General features: G+C 27.2%; 2 protein-coding genes across 4 annotated transcripts; one reads left to right on the forward strand and one right to left on the reverse strand.

The window, feature by feature from the left end:
* Positions 1–868: 868 nt before the first annotated feature.
* On the reverse strand, positions 869–2,642 carry RpS3 (ribosomal protein S3). Of its 2 annotated transcripts, none has more exons than XM_015519979.2 (4): positions 2,498–2,642; positions 2,385–2,422; positions 1,169–1,676; positions 869–1,106 (listed from the first exon to the last, which is right to left on the reverse strand). In XM_015519979.2, the coding sequence occupies exons 2-4, from the start codon at positions 2,415–2,417 to the stop codon at positions 910–912; spliced, it is 738 nt and encodes a 245-aa protein (XP_015375465.1). In that variant the 5' UTR covers positions 2,418–2,422; positions 2,498–2,642; the 3' UTR covers positions 869–909. The 2 variants fall into 2 exon arrangements, with proteins under 2 accessions (XP_015375465.1, XP_015375466.1); XM_015519980.2 differs by having other exon boundaries at positions 2,385–2,417; positions 2,498–2,589.
* A 4,283-nt stretch (positions 2,643–6,925) lies between these two features.
* LOC107170004 (nucleoredoxin-like) lies at positions 6,926–16,089 on the forward strand. Of its 2 annotated transcripts, none has more exons than XM_015519984.2 (7): positions 6,926–7,047; positions 7,939–8,286; positions 12,658–12,888; positions 12,952–13,049; positions 14,162–14,357; positions 14,421–14,630; positions 14,757–16,089. In XM_015519984.2, exons 2-7 carry the CDS (start codon positions 7,963–7,965, stop codon positions 14,946–14,948), a joined length of 1,251 nt encoding a protein of 416 aa, XP_015375470.1. In that variant the 5' UTR covers positions 6,926–7,047; positions 7,939–7,962; the 3' UTR covers positions 14,949–16,089. The 2 variants fall into 2 exon arrangements, with proteins under 2 accessions (XP_015375470.1, XP_015375471.1); XM_015519985.2 differs by having other exon boundaries at positions 6,932–7,019.
* Positions 16,090–16,637: the final 548 nt, after the last annotated feature.

The raw sequence follows: 16,637 nt of genomic DNA on the forward strand, positions 1-16,637 counted from the left end.
ATTTTTAGCGGATTTCATCATTTTTAGGGTATTTTTTGATGGTTTTAATGCATTTTTTAATTTTTTAGTAAATTTTTGACCTATTTGTCGTATTATGACTAAAAAAATTGACCCCATTGAAATATAAGTACTACATAGTAATATAGTACTACGTAATAAAAATTATTTTCATTTTGAACTATTTAACATCAGGTTTTCCGGTTTTTATAACCTTTATGTCACATCATCCAATTAGCCGATATTATTGCACACAACTAAACTTTTATCGGATTATTTTCTTATTGAGTGATAATATTATATTGGTGGTGTGCGTTTAATAAATAATGCATTTTTTGATATTTTTAGGGCATTTAAATCCGAGCCCTAATGATGATATTATAATGAATAGAAATTTCCATTATCAATAAATAATTTTACTAGCCAAAATTGAGTTTTAAAAATGCTCATCATAAATTATTCTATATCCAATTTAATTTAAAAACTTACTAAAAAATTATATTTTGGCATTGACTTACTAGCACGTCTAGTCTTTAATGAATAACATGTTATTAATTAACATTTTTATATGAGTACATTGGCTACTGAATGCTGTTTAAATTAACTTAAACCTCAATATTATTAAAATATACTCAAATTAATTATAATAAAAATATGGATAGTGATCAAATGAAATAAAGTAGCAACTCTAAACATGCAGTAGGCATTTTTATGCAGTAGTCCTTTGTTCTTAGCTTCTAGGTGGGTATTCGCCATCTCCTCTGCGTAGAAGGCAACCAGGAAACCACTGCATAATTTTTTACTGTTACAAAAATATTACTAATGAAATCTGCCTAATTGTTTTTTTTTTTAAATAAAATAGGAACAAGACTTGTGTTTAAAAAAAACTTTAGTTTATTTTATACAATCATTTCAACCAACAACAGGTACAACTGGAACAGTAGGTACTGCTATTTCGGGCTTAGATTTAATATCACTGGTTGGTGCAATGGGTAGAATTTCTTCCTTAGGTTCCGCAACGCTGACATTGTCTGGCAAAGGCTTCTTTGGACCAAGTTTACCTGTTTGGTCCCACGGCAACATAATTTTAACCTTGATACCCAAAACTCCTGTAAAAATAAAGTTTATTAATAATTTTCATGAATTAAATATTAAATTGTATGATAATTACCTTGTCTTAACAAAACGTGTCTAGTAGCAACATTGACGTAATCATTGCATGGGTCACCACTGTGAATCATAAGTCCATCGACGAATTTCATTGATTTGGCACGCTGACCTCTTAATTTACCTGATACAACAACTTCACACCCTTTAGCCCCACTTTCCATGATGAACCTCAACACACCATAACACGCCCTCCTGACAGCTAGACCTCCAATCAACTTGTAACGTAAAGACTCTGCTTGGGCAACAGCACATAATCCACGTTGTGCTACTTTCTCAGCAAAAAGTTCAACTGCCTTGTCTTTGAAGTCGAAACGTTTTTGGATGAGAGATGTAAGCTCGCGAATACGGCGTCCCTTGTCACCCAATACGTTTTGGGTACGTGTTGCAGAAATAACAATTTCTGTACGTGAAGGAGCAGCACGGACATCAACCCCAGAATAACCATCTTCAGCAAGTTCTCGTGTCAAGAACTCGTTGAGTTCAGCACGTAACATACCATCAGACACAAACTAAAAATTAAATAAAATTTATATTATAAAAAAAAATTTAATCTTACATACAGGATAATAGCACTAGTTAATTGACAAGCGGGAATTTTGTTCGTACTGTATACCATTTCTTAAATAGGGGAAAAGATACTTTGAATGTACACCTCTGTAGGAGTCTTAATAAATAAACCTGTCAACTTCACCAATTTAAAATTGTAATTAACGGAATACCAGTAAAGTACAAACCATATGATAACCAAAATTACAAATTCAAATTTCATCTCAATAATATTTTGTCAAATAACATTTCAATGTATTATTAAGTACTATTGTCAAAATAAGTCATCGCACTGGTGCATTACCCTAGGTTAGGTTAACATTGATCATCCAATTCAACTAATTAAACTTTAGTTAGTTGATACAGCTATAAGCTTTAAATCAATAAGTAATAATTAATGTTTAAAGCAATTAATATGTTAAAAATGATATTGACAGGTACAATTTGCTTTCATATAAAAAGAAAGATGCACTTCATTAATAGCATATGATAACCGACACATGCAGTGAAAACATCTACTCAAAAAACAATAAACCAACTAATACTTTCTATGTCAAATTGTTTAAGAACTTTAATAAGAAATAATGTTTTGTGACATATTGATTATAATACTAGTTATTCAAGTAAATATAAAAGAAATAATGAACATGCTAGGTGCACAATATACTCACCCTTTTCTTAACAGAAGTCGTTTTAGCTGGCATCTTTTCTAAAAAATAATGTATGTCATTTAAAGTATATGAAATGGAGATTCTAATGCAATATAAAATCTCTAAAATCTTACCTTTTTAATTATTTCCAAGGGTCGATGGAAAAAAAGAACTTGACGGCACGCTACAATTTTCAGGACGTAGTACAAATGGCCTTAAAAATGTTAACCAAACAATTTCCTTGATGAAATGCCAACATTACAGTGTAACCAACACAATTTTAGTCTGCTATAGAAAGTATAGTTCAATATAAGACATACAGATAGCAATATAGCATAGCATGAATGCATGATAGCATATTTTACAAAATGATTATTAATTGCATTATTACATTATTACATTATTAATTACATCTATTGTTCTGTGTTAATTGTAGACTGTAGTTTTAATTATTATCATAACCGGAAACCGGTCCACTTTGAACAATATGATCCTAATCCTGACCATTTAAACTCGATGCTACTCATGCTAGTGATCATGAACTAAGAAGTTAGAAAATACCTATAATCTACATTCTATATCTTCTTAGACTCTTTAGTTCATGCTGATGATCAATTTTAGTTAGAGAATCTCTACTCAGTGTCTCACAAAGACACAAACGTCAAACACCAACTTACTACTACAAGTCACGATCGTCAATTACGAACAAAGAACTAAGATTAAGATATATGATCTTAAATTCTTAACCACTGTCACTGTCACAACTCAACTCGCTACTCACTAGTTGTCTACTTATAAGTCAGTTAAAGTTAAAAAATAAATACTGACAAGTTTAACATTATTAATTAAATTTTACCTACCTGCTGATGAAGTATTTCGTCATAATATTTAATTTAATTATTTACATATTATATATAATTTGTTGGATTGTGTACAATACCATTAATACCAATACCTATTCAATAACTGTTAACTAGGTAGGTACTAAATGAGTGATATTATGTATAAGTAGATACTAGGTATTGATTATAAATTTTGGTTTCATTAAAATATAATTAAGTGCAATTAAAATGAATTCTAAAATATTGTCAATAATTAATATTTTTAATAAAAATATGTATTATGAGAAAAAAAAGTGGGTAATTAACTCGAAATTTCACAATGCTAAATAGGTAGTTGTGCATTGATTAAATATAATAATAATATACATTATTTAGATAATATGCTTTTTAATGGTAAATGGTAATCATTAACTATTAATTGGTATCTGTTTACAATACATTATAATAATAATATACTTATTTCCATAATTAAATATAGGTATACTTAGTACTTTCTACTGCAATTGTATTTTTAGATTTGTTTAATCGATAAGAAATATGGAAAACATAATATGATATGATATTATGTTCTATTTCTACATTAAAAGTAAAATACTCATTAATTTACAGTTATCATGGCTTTATTTTTTATTTTTAACATATAAATCAGTCTAGTACTATTATAATAAGAGTACCTATATTCTAATTGGAACCTGGAAAGCGGGAAGAAGCAGGTAAACCAAAGTGTTAAGTGTCAAGTGGGTACTCGAGAGACGAGAGTTGTAAGTATTACTTTTAAGGCCTTTACACTTACAACTTACATGTTCTATATTATAATGATTAATGGGTGTGTCAGCAAATTACGATTAGTCTCCCCTTTAGTTTTGTTTTATACGGCCGTGTTGACGTGTTGTGACTTGTCGGGTTATTGTCTATCAGTTGATAATTTAATGAATGTATAATGTACCTATAATCTACATATCTATGTACATAGTTAATAAAAACACTCAAATAATTATTATAATAAAACAATCTTATACCCTTGATAAATTTAAGAGGTATTTTGCTTGATAATTATCATTAAAATACTAAAAAAATAAAAATTAAATATTCATAAACTTATCAATTTAATTAACATTGAACATATAATATAATCATATTCTTAATGAGAAAAAGTAAGCATTGGTTATAGGGCACTGAAAAATATATTTTATAGTTTATACGATAGTTTGTTGGAATATACATGCTTTAATCATTTGCCTGTAATCATTATAAATGTACGGAAATTAAAAAATTAGAAAAAAAATTATTTTTACTGCAGTTATAATAATAACTATGTATTATTATAAGATCGTTATTCAAATTACTATACATTAGTCAGTTATTTACCTATCAAAATTTAAAAAATATAATTTCATGCAATTAATTATAAATTACTTATACAAAGCTAATAGATTTAGCTTTAGCATTTGAGTTATTTATTTATTTAGATAGATAAACGCCAAAGATGGCTTAAGTACAGCATAATGCCATAATATATAATATAACAACATTAACATACCAATAATAATAAATACAATAACATGATTTAACATACATTCCAAACTTTTATAAATTTTAACTTATTATAGGGTTCGTTATAATACAATTAAGAAGATATAATAAATAAGAATTTAGATAACAGTTAACTCATAAATATTCGGTGGATACTTACAAACTAAAGAAATCAATTCCGGATTCATTTAGTATATTAGTTTCAGTAGACCATCCAGATCTAAAACCATGTTGATTAGAACTGAATAGATTTTTAAATGGCAGAGATAAGATGGGTTCTAACATCAGTTTTTCGAAGAGTTTAGGTAAGGAAGAAAGTTCGGTCTGAAATTAGATATATTATTTTTAGGGCCAGACTTGTGTACAGGCGTAATGTAACTAAATTTCCAAGATAAAGGATATAATCCACTTGATAGAGACCTGTTGAAAAGGACAATTTCAGGAATTTTATCTGAACCAGGGTTACAATTAGTATTTAAACTGTCCAAGCCTAAAAATATTTCTGACAGTGAGAACTGTATACTTGTTTATTACATCAGGTAACTGAGAGTTATAATTATTTGAATCTGGGGTATTGATAGAGTAAACCGAACTAAAGTAATATTTAAACAATTCAACTATTTCGGGACCATTCGATTTGCTAATATTATCAAGTTGAAAGTTCCATAAACATATGGTATATTATTATTGTTTTTTAATTTTTTAATGTAGCTCCAGAAAGTCTTAGGTTTGTCGTTTGTATAGATGTGATTGAATAGCATTGATATAATCTCTATAAATTGATTTAAATTCTATTTTGCATTGAGCTCTTGGTTTGGAAAATTCGATATAGTATGAGCGATCATTTGTAGATTTAAATAATTTATAAAGACGTTTTTTATCGCAAATCATTTTTTAAAATTTTTTAGTATACCATTTAGGGAAAGTGCTTAGGAAAGGATTTAGGAATAAATAATTTTATTGAGTTATAAACTATATCATAAAATGTATCAACTGCTAAAGAAACATTATGATGAGAGGGTGACGTAGAAGAACTAAAGGCCAGTAAATGGAACATATTTATTCATATCATTATATTTACCAAGAGAAAAATTAAATTCACGATTTAATTTGTTTAGGTAGTCAGTAGAGATAATCTTAGGACCTATAATTTCAAGTGGGGTATGTGCAGAATCAATTTAAACAAATGGAAATGAGGTTTTAGAGACATTTAAGTTAGCATTATTAGATAATATTAAGTCTAGGATGTTAGAACAGTGGGTTTTAGTAAAATTATGTTGAAATAAATGCAGAAATATGACTAATTCTTTAATCAACTCAGATGTATTGGTCATCAAACCAGTAAGGATAACATGATCATCAGAGTTATCCAAGTGTATACCAGTTAAATTAAAATCACCAGCTAATATGAAGCTGTTATGTGTAGTATAGTAATGTTAAATCGGTTTACCTATAATTTATATCTACCCACAACCTATAAAGAAGTTTAAAATAAATTCGTATATTATGTAGTTGCTATTTTTTTTCGGTTTCATGAGTAATTTATTTTTTGGGATTCCTGCAATAGATTTAATTTACTAATAAAGAATGAAGGCAATATTTAGTTATTGATTATTATTTATCACGTAATTTATTTATTTTATTTTACTTAACTACTTCAGATGTTAGTTTATAATATATAGGTTCGAGCCACGAGGTACCGACTACCGGTAACTATAAAAAAAACTTGATTCTTGATAACTTGAAAGTTAAAGTATAGGTAGGTATATAAAGTAAAAGTTTCAATTTTAAAATAGGCACTGTACTGTCTATACTCTATACTATAACATTCAAAACAAGTAATACTCATATATTCTGAATCAGTATAATATTGACAGCATTCCATGTTTTAATATTGATTTGATTACAAATTGTTTTTAATGTAGATACATTAATATCCTGTGCTGCTGAGCAAATTGTTTCAACGACGAGTATTTTTTAATTTTATAAGTTATAATAGCCTGCTTAGTAAGGAATTAAGGACTCGGCTTACATAAAATGTTTACGTATATTGTATTTAAATATAATAATTGAAGTTCGAAAGCTTTATACTTTCTATAAAAAAGGGATTTCTCCCTCGAGGGTGGCATACTGTTTTATCTGATATATGTTTCTATATATATGTAGTATAAACAACGCTGAGTTACACGATCCCTTATCCCTATTCCATTTCGCCTCAGCTCTATCGACTCTCTACAACAGATACGTTCTATTGTTCACAGAAAAAATAATGTTCAAATAAGTTAGTATATAATTTTACAAAAATTAAGGTTGGTGTTTATAATAGGTAACACTATATTTAGTTAGACATTAGTCAAATGCTTAAATAAATTATTTCTAAGATAGTAAAATACTTTACACAACTATAGAACTTTTTATTTTATATAATATACTCATTAAATTAATTATAATTATTCTCTGTAAATTTACTAAAATTACATTTAATTTTAAATGTTCACTTATCTCTTATCTATATAGGCTGACTATAGCTAAAAAATGAATTGATTATTAGTTATTAATTATTATCTATTTCGCTTTGTAATAGATTCAAAACTATATATTATGTACCTTCTTATATATAACAATAAAATAATGTATAACGTGTAAATCTATTATATTTCCTTTTTATTTTGGCTAATTTTGATTTAATCAAATGCTACCTATTGAAGTATTAAAGATTATATAAATGTGCATGCATTACATTAAATGGAACAGATAAAATCTGGACCTATAAACATTTTATTTGAATTTTAATTAGTTGCCTACAGTATAGGTACGTAATATTGATTTGTAGTTTTGTATTTTGTACTAGTTGAAAATTAATAAAATATTCATTCGTTATTCTCGACTATATTATATTATTTTGTGGTTCTTTGTTTAATGTCTATATATATTATTGTATGTATGTATTATTCGAAAAACATATCCAAAAATGTTTGTTTAAATATTTGTAGGATGATTAACCATTTTTAAAATACGGGATTTTGTTTACTCTAAACATATGTTGTGATTTATGTATATTTTTTATATATTTTAAATTTTAACTGGATCTTTGGATATAAACATATATAGTATATATACGGTGCTCGAGATTATTACTATATACAAAAAATAATACAAACTGTTTAATATAATATACATAGAACTGTTATTTGTATTAGGTATTTAGGTAAATATGTGAAGAAATGGCTGTTGAGTTATGTCTATCATCACGTTTAACAGAACTTCTCGGTGATCGTTTGTTATGCGGTTCAGCGACAGTGGAGCTAAATGAATCGACGTTCAATGGGGCTTTAATCGCTTTGTATTTCGTCCCATTATGCAGTAAAACTGTCAGAACCGACGATCGGGCTTTACGTGATCTATATAAAACCGTAAACGAGAACGAGAAAACACTAAATATTATTCAGATATGTTATCCAGAATTAATTGATGATCGCAAGTATTTTGATGAATTAACCAATGATGTTCCATGGCATTCAGTTCTTTATGAATACGCGGAGAAAAGAGTAAGCATAAAAAATATACAAATTTTCCCTGTCCACAAATATTCAGTAAACAAATATAAAAATATAATAAAAAATAAAAATATTGAAAAAATTTAATGGAAATATATTTAAATTGATTGATTATAATCGCGATAATTTATAACTATTACTATATTATGTTATAATTTTATATTGATAGTCCCTTTCATTTTCCTTTTAGTCTTTAAGTCCTCAAATAGATAAATTTTATCATTTGTACATTATAATGTAAAAGCATGGCGAAATTGTGTGTTTTGAAAGTCTAAAGGTTATACATTTATCACATTATTTACTATAAATAAAATAGATTAGACTTTAAAAGATTAAAATATTAAAAATAAAGTAAGTATGGTTGATCGGTCGTTTAACGATATAACTCACTCGGAGCTTATAAAAATACTTTTAAAAGTTTAAACCATAATCCAATTAAATATTTATATATTGTTTCAATTTCAGAGAAAAGTGGAATAAAACATTTTCACAAATTAAGAGAATTGAAATAAGCCTTATACATACGGTGTTTCATACCAGTATACCACACTGTTTCAAGTTTAGTGGTATTATTGATCCACAAACACATATTAATTTAAAACTTCGCGCGTTAATGTATAATATTTTTTGAACAATAAACTTATATATGTTAAGATATTTGCTTAAATAAAATTATTAAAAAAATAATATAAACATTAAGTCGATTAGCAGAAAATATGGTGTCTCGTATTAAAAGCAACATATTTTTTTATACTTTATATATAATATTATGTATACCTATCTATAAATAATATGTAACAGATCGTAGTAAAAAAATTAGTAGGGTGTTCATTTTACTTTTAGGGATAACGCAGTATAACACAACAGAGACCTCCTATGGTCACATTCCCTAAAGTACGATTTATTGTAACCCCCTCGGGATTCTCACATTTTAATAACAACTAGTTCCTCCTCTCCTATATCATTCTCATTTAAGCTTTCATGCACATCACATCTCCCCAAGATTTGGCACCCCCAGTAATTTATTTTTTGCATTTTATTACTTTGGGGTTGTCCGCTTTGCTTATAGTGACTCTTCAGCAAGCACCTGCATTAACATTAACCATAGTGGGAAAACGTTTCTGATTTATTGCAATTTTACGCATTCAATATTCCTCTCTATTGTAACACTTATACACCGACCATTGTTGAATCAATACTGCCATAAAGTACCACGTTTATGATACACTATACTTTTAATTTTAGGTACTGTTTATAGGAAGCCATTAAGTGAAACAGTTTTTACTACAAATCTAGGCATGCATGATGCTTTTGTTGAAGTGGTTAGTAATACTACGGTATACCTATATGTATACAATATACATGGTGGGTACCTACTATTGATTTTTCGCTCTGTTTAAAAACAGATTTAGTTCATGATATTAACTAATTTTCGGTGTAGGTATATACCTATAGGTATATCTATACTTCGATTTTGTTACGTACATTTTCTTTTCAATATAATTACCAAATCATAGTATATTATTTTATTGCATTTTATCTTGCATTTTTTTATAAACTTACAACTTACATATTATACTTAAAATTGCAAAAATTCACTAACAATAATAATAATTTATTATTTTTTATTGCATACTTCATGAATATTCATTTTACTGCAGCAGAACGCAGAATCGTTTTTCATAAATCAGATAATGATTTTATCATTGAAATAAAATGTGTGCACGACATCTACTAGCCCGGTAGAAACTTTTAATATTTCACTATTATTACCTACTATAATTCTCCATACACGCGCGATGTGATTTAAAAAAAAATAAAAATTTTTTGAATTTTTTGAATTTCAAATTTTGACGAAGCTCGTCAAAATCATAAGAATTTCCAAATTATTTTTCAAATCAATTTTTAAATTGTTATTGTTAAGGCTATAGACAATTTAACACAATAGGTATTTTGACTTCTGCAGAGTGGATCGATAACTGTATATATTAGAATATTTTACACTTTTACTTTATATGCATAAAAACTGTTTGGTAAATATTATGGTGATAATACAAATCTCAACATTTTTCTACAGTATATATAGGTAGATCTATCTCCCAAATAACAAAAAATATAATCTATAGATATAAAAATGGATGTATGTCTGCCAATCTATATAATTAATAAACCTTAAAACTACTGAACCATTCTTTATAAAAGTTATATTAATATATTTCTCAAGATTTGGAATGTATTTATACAGCTTATTATTTATTCAACTCTCAAGAATATAATATCTATACCTAACGGACAGATCAAGAAAAAAAGAATATTTTTTTGTTTATTTGAATGGTTACATATTATTATTTTATTACTATTAAAATTAGTAGAAATATGGCATAAATATTTTTTATTACAAATATATTTACTCGTAAAAAAAACCTTTGACACTGGCAAAGTGGCAACGCGGAGTGGGTTAACTAGTAATGTATAAAATTAAATAACGAATTAACCTGTTGGCTGTTAGTATAATATGCAATAATTTTTTAATTTTATATATTTACTAGCTGATCCCCGCATTTAGTTGCTGGTTAAAAATACCCACTTTATATAATTCAAAAATGTTGGTTAATTCGTCATTTACACCCGGCTAGTCATTCCCTTGGATTTACCCTATTTAAATTTCCATTCAAGTTTTTTAACACAGTTATTTAAAATATACAGGACTAAAAGTATATTCAATCATAATATTTTATCACATTTTTAGCTTTGTAAAGGTGAAACAATTTTTAAAATTGGTACCTAATAACAAATTGCTAATTTCTTATTCGTCATACTAAATTGTATGGTCAATAACAACCATATAATACACAAAAATATATTTAATATTATTGTTATTTCCATAAAAATCACACTATAACGGCTATAATACTCACAAAGAATGTAGCTTTCTTATTGGTGAAAGAATTTTCGAAATTAATTCAGTAGATCCAGAGATTACCCTCAACAACGTCAACTCCTCTTTATATAATAAAGTATAGATATTTATATAGATTTTAGATAATGAAAATATTTATAAATATTTAATTTCCATTTGATATGTATTCCTTATGTTATAAAATTATACTACAAAACTTGCGTAGTATTTGGAGTTATTTTAGTCAAAGGTTGATAGATGTCTTATATAGGCTATAAAATGTTAGAAAGTAGTTAAAATATATTTAAGGTAGCAACCTACTATTGCCTATGGTGAGGTAAATATACAGACCATTTCTCCTTAAAACTATCGTTATTTATCGACGATCTAAAGTCACTGACTTATCGCCCCTCTTATCTCACTCCTAAGTCCTAACCACAGTCATTGGTAAGCTATCACGAAACCTATCACTGCGATCACCTTGACGGTATCGCTCATGCTGACTCTACAATATTAATTAACTCAATAATCAAACACTCAATTATTATGCCATTTTACCAAACCACTAGTCTACAAGCCACTAATATTCCTTTAGTGCTTAACAATATTCCACTTACTATATTATCAGTGTAGTGTCCACTTAATCAAAAAATAAATACTTATGTTTTTACTCAATTTTTTATTTCTCTCGGAAACAACTTTCTTGCTGGGAGTAACTGCAAACATCCCCTTTGGGGATCAAGACCAACAAATACCAGAGACCGTGTCTTGCAGAACTCCATATTGAACCAAAACCTAAAGATACTCTCTCCCCCAAACCCAACATACTGGCCATTGCAAAATAATAGATACCCAGACATCTTTGATTTTTTCGTCACAATACTCACAAATCATATCAACTACAACATAACTAACTCTCTAGATCTCTCCTCTCATAACTCTCCAGTCATTCTACTCTAAACGACGATTCAATAACTACCCAAAATAGCAATATTGTTTCTAACACAACTATACAACTTTATATTCAGACACCAGGGCCGTATTTAGGAATTTGACACCAAGGGGCAAAAAAAAAAAAAAAAAAACGCTTCATTAATCATTATACAAAATACAAATTTAAATTACAAAAAAATTAGCCACCCTCTCCTATTCAGTCGCCCGGGGCAATAGTACCCTGTAGCTCCCTCTTAACACGGCCCTGGCTCAGACTATCCTATTCCCCTGACTCTTGGAAACATAAATTAATAATAAAAAATAAAAAAGGTAGCAACTTACTTTTAAACAAAATAGTTATCAGTTGTATATTTTGCAAATTTTAGGTAAGATAAGTTATAAGCTTTGTTCGGAATAATAGAATCTGAAGAAAAAAAATGATGTTATTAAATTTTAAAACAATATTGTGTACCTATATATATATAACATGTATACTATTTTTGATATTAAATCTATTTAAATGTTTTTAGATTCGTTTGAGACACAAATATTGTGTTGGGAATGCAGAAACTTTGTTAATTCTGAATGATAGCTATTTGGAGAAAGTTCATACTCGAAATGGTCTTAAACTTTTGTCATGTAGTGGAAAAAGTTTTCCATGGACAAACTTATGGATGGAAAAAATTTGTCAAGAAGCTTTAAAACTCTCCTCAAACGAATCCAATGAAACGATATATGGTTTATATTTTTCTGCGCATTGGGTATTTATTACGATTAAGTGTAACAGATTAATTTATAGAACTCATTAACTGTTGTAATTATAGTGTCCACCATGCAAAGCATTTATTCCACAACTCATTCATGCTTACGATAGTATAAGAAAAAGAATCCAGTTCGAGATTATTTTTGTCAGTTCTGACAGGTATTGTATTTTAAACAGAATTTTGATTATATTATTAAATAAGTTAAGATGACGCTAAACAAGCGTGATCGCGTGCGTTGTTTTCGTCTTATAAATGCATAACATAGAAAATTGTATGCTCTAAATAATCTATATAACTCTGTTATGTTTGATATTATAGAGTGAACTAATCTATTATAAAATTTAGAAGTAAAAATTTAGAATATTATACATTGAATATTACAATTTTTTTTTATATTTCAATTTTAAAACGAGTTATTAGCATTTTACGTACCTATGAGTGTAACGTTTTAGCGCCCTCTTATAAATATAGAATACATTTAGACATTTAGTATGTATTACCAGTGTACCACTGTTATTATCACCATTGTAGCTATAATCTATACTCTATAATAATATGTAACCTATAATAAGTATGCCTATAGACCTATGTATCATAAAGACACAAAATAATATAAAACGTTTGAAAATATAATTATATTTTTATTTTTATATTTTTAAATACTATAATTTGATCATTTTGAGGAAACAAAGAATATTATTATACATATAATTATGTTCAATTTTCATTGATTTTACATTGATGTATGTTTTTATCTTTTATTTAATTTATTTTTTGTGTAAGGACATTTATTTAGCAGAAAAATTCTCCGATCATCAACTCCAATGGAGGTTATGGTAGCAGATTTGATGTAGTTTCTACTTAGATAAATTAAAAATAGTCTAGTAAAAAATAACTATGGTAACCATGGTTACTAAAAAGTTAAACCAGCTTCGCTCAAATTTTTGTTTTTCGTATACAATGATAGGTAGGTATTAGTTAAATATCGAGATCAAATTTAACACATCTATTATAGTTAGGTACCAAAATACTTATTCAACAGGGAAGTGCACTCGATACATAATATACTGTACAGAGGAGTTACCTACTTGCCCACTTTTTTAATTTAGATATAATTGAAAATACTTAGTTTTAATAGAAATGTATAATAACACTTATTAAAATGTTGAGTTACATAGTCAATTACACAACCAATTAAGATAAGATTTTCTTAAAATTTAATCTACAACAAAATTTGATAACTAAAAACAATATAACATACTTTTTTCAGAAGTGAACAGTCTTATAATTCTCATGCGTCATCAATGCCTTGGCCTTCTGTTCCATATTCAAATACTACTTTACGACAAGACTTAACTGAATGTTTTAATGTTCGTGGTATTCCTTATCTAGTATTAATTGATAGCAATGGAAATATCATCACTGAAAATGGTCGTGCGGAAATCACGGAAGATCCTGATGGATTGGTAAGATATTTTTCTATTTTTACTGAATCCACGTTAACAAATTTAAATTTTTATTAATAACAGTATTTCCCATGGAGAAGACGATTTGTATATTCACTTTCTTCAAGACTACTACCAAAACTTCAAAGTTACCCAGCTGTTGTTTTATTCATTGAAGGAGACCAAGAAGAAGAATTAGAGTTGGCTGAAGGTGTTTTGTTGCCTGTAGCACAACAAGTTGCAAAGACCCAGTCAAGTGCATTATATGATCTCTTATTCTTTATAGCTCCTGACGTACGTACAATTTATTGTAATAAATTAATATTACATGCACGAGTATAATATAATAATTAATAATAATAATATATACTGATATAATAAATTAATTTTAATATTTATAATCATATTTAATTACATTAGGACTGCACATCAGATACTTTAAGACAGTTTACGAGATTAACTGATGACACAGCTCCATTGTTGACCCTAATAGATATACCAATGGCAAGAATTTCCGTAATGGAATACGGAATTCATATTACAGAAAAATCTATAATGAATTTTGTTCTGGGATTTTTTGATGGTACGATGAAATTTACATCAATACTATAAGCTTAAATTCATAAGAATGAAAATACTTCTATATTATAGTTTAATGTAGAGGTATTTTTATATTATGTTCTTTCAAAAGAGTAAAGACTATATTTCATGGCTAGTAATGCTAGTATATTCAATTATGTGAATTTGGTATTATATATATTTATATCACGTAGTGTGAGATTTATAGATAAGCCTAGAATATTATTATAATACAGAAAATAAAATAAAAATGTATTTAAATAAATATATTAATTAACAATTAAATGTATTATTATTACGATTATTATTATTTTATAAACATATAAGTTATCAAATTTTGTTATGTCAATAATAAATTGTGTCTAATTATAATTTTTTTTTAAATACTTGTAAATTGTATTCAAGTATAAAAGTGATAGTACTATAGAAGTAATATATAGTTATTTTTATTTTTCAATGATTAATAGAACGCTACATAACCATTTGTTGTCTCCGTCTTACAAATGCAAAACATAAAAAATTGTACGTGCAGCAGATCACGTTTAGCTCCGTTAGTTTAGAAATTAGAGTAAATTGACCTATTATGAAACTATTTGTATTAAGAAAATTATCTGTATTTGTGTCTCGTGTGTGGGTTTTTAATGTAATTCAATTTTGTAGCAAGTAATGCGTAAATAAAATACCATAAATTAAAAATGCTCATAACTCACTTCAAAACTAAGTTATCGTAAAAAATCCACATACAAACACAGATAATGTTCTTAACATCAAGTTTCAAAATAGGTAAATTTATTCTAATTTTTAAACTAATGGAACTAAACGTGATCTGCTGAGCGTAAATTTGCTATGTTACGCACTTGTAAGATGTAGCACGTAGACAACAAATTTAATATGTGTGTAGTGTACTCTTAATATAAAATATATTATATGGATACTGGAATCGAAATTGTTGAATAAATATAAAACCTTTTATGATAAATATTAAATACTTATAAAAACTATTATGCAGTTTGTGAGCTTAATATTAGATATTAATATCTAATAATATTATTAAATACACAATTTCAACAATTTTAATTTCATTTAGCCTTTTAGGTATCTAAAGAGTACACTGGCAACAATGTCAATGTGATAAATAATTATGAAAGACATTAAAGCTGTTTTATGAAATGAAGTATTTTTAATTTATTCAATATTCATACATTCAATCAAAAAATGAAAAATGTTGATTAATATACTTATGTATATTAATTATCTATAGCCTTAATTATTTTGAAATAAGTCTTGTGAATCTGTTTTTCTTACCATCTACTTATCTAGTTATCATTATTTGCATTGTTCCAAAAAAATAAACTATGAGCCAAGAGCATTTGTGTTTATCTTTGTATGGGCAAAAAATGTACAATGAACTATACTAATATTATGATGACGCCACATAATGACTTACCTATCTAGTTGAATAGATTATGTACTTATATCTTACAATATGTGAACTGTTTACTGTGACGGTGCTATCGCTACGGCCTATGGATGACTTGGAGGAAAGAAAAGTGGAAGTTTTGTTTAACCATTGATTTTATAATATACTATATATAGTATAAAATCAATGGTTAAACTAATTCTTCTTTTAGCTGAATCATTGACCATGAGTGTCTATAGTTTATCATTAATACATTCTGTAATAATTTATTATTAACTATAAAGTACAAACTACCTATACCT

The sequence above is a fragment of the Diuraphis noxia genome, unplaced genomic scaffold (assembly GCF_037042655.1).
Source record: "Diuraphis noxia isolate RWA-SAM2 unplaced genomic scaffold, SU_Dnox_SAM2 contig0003, whole genome shotgun sequence".
Taxonomy (NCBI): Eukaryota; Metazoa; Arthropoda; class Insecta; order Hemiptera; family Aphididae; genus Diuraphis; species Diuraphis noxia.

Coding starts and splice junctions, on each gene's coding strand:
- RpS3 (XM_015519979.2), bottom strand. CDS start 2,417: ATGCCAGCTAAAACGACTTCTGTTAAGAAAAGG. Junction 1,677..2,384: donor CGACTTCTGTTAAGAAAAGG/GTGAGTATATTG, acceptor TTTAATTTTTAG/TTTGTGTCTGATGGTATGTT. Junction 1,107..1,168: donor ACACGTTTTGTTAAGACAAG/GTAATTATCATA, acceptor TTATTTTTACAG/GAGTTTTGGGTATCAAGGTT.
- LOC107170004 (XM_015519984.2), top strand. CDS start 7,963: ATGGCTGTTGAGTTATGTCTATCATCACGTTTAACAGAACTTCTCGGT. Junction 8,287..12,657: donor ATGAATACGCGGAGAAAAGA/GTAAGCATAAAA, acceptor AAATGTTTTTAG/ATTCGTTTGAGACACAAATA. Junction 14,631..14,756: donor TATTCTTTATAGCTCCTGAC/GTACGTACAATT, acceptor TAATTACATTAG/GACTGCACATCAGATACTTT.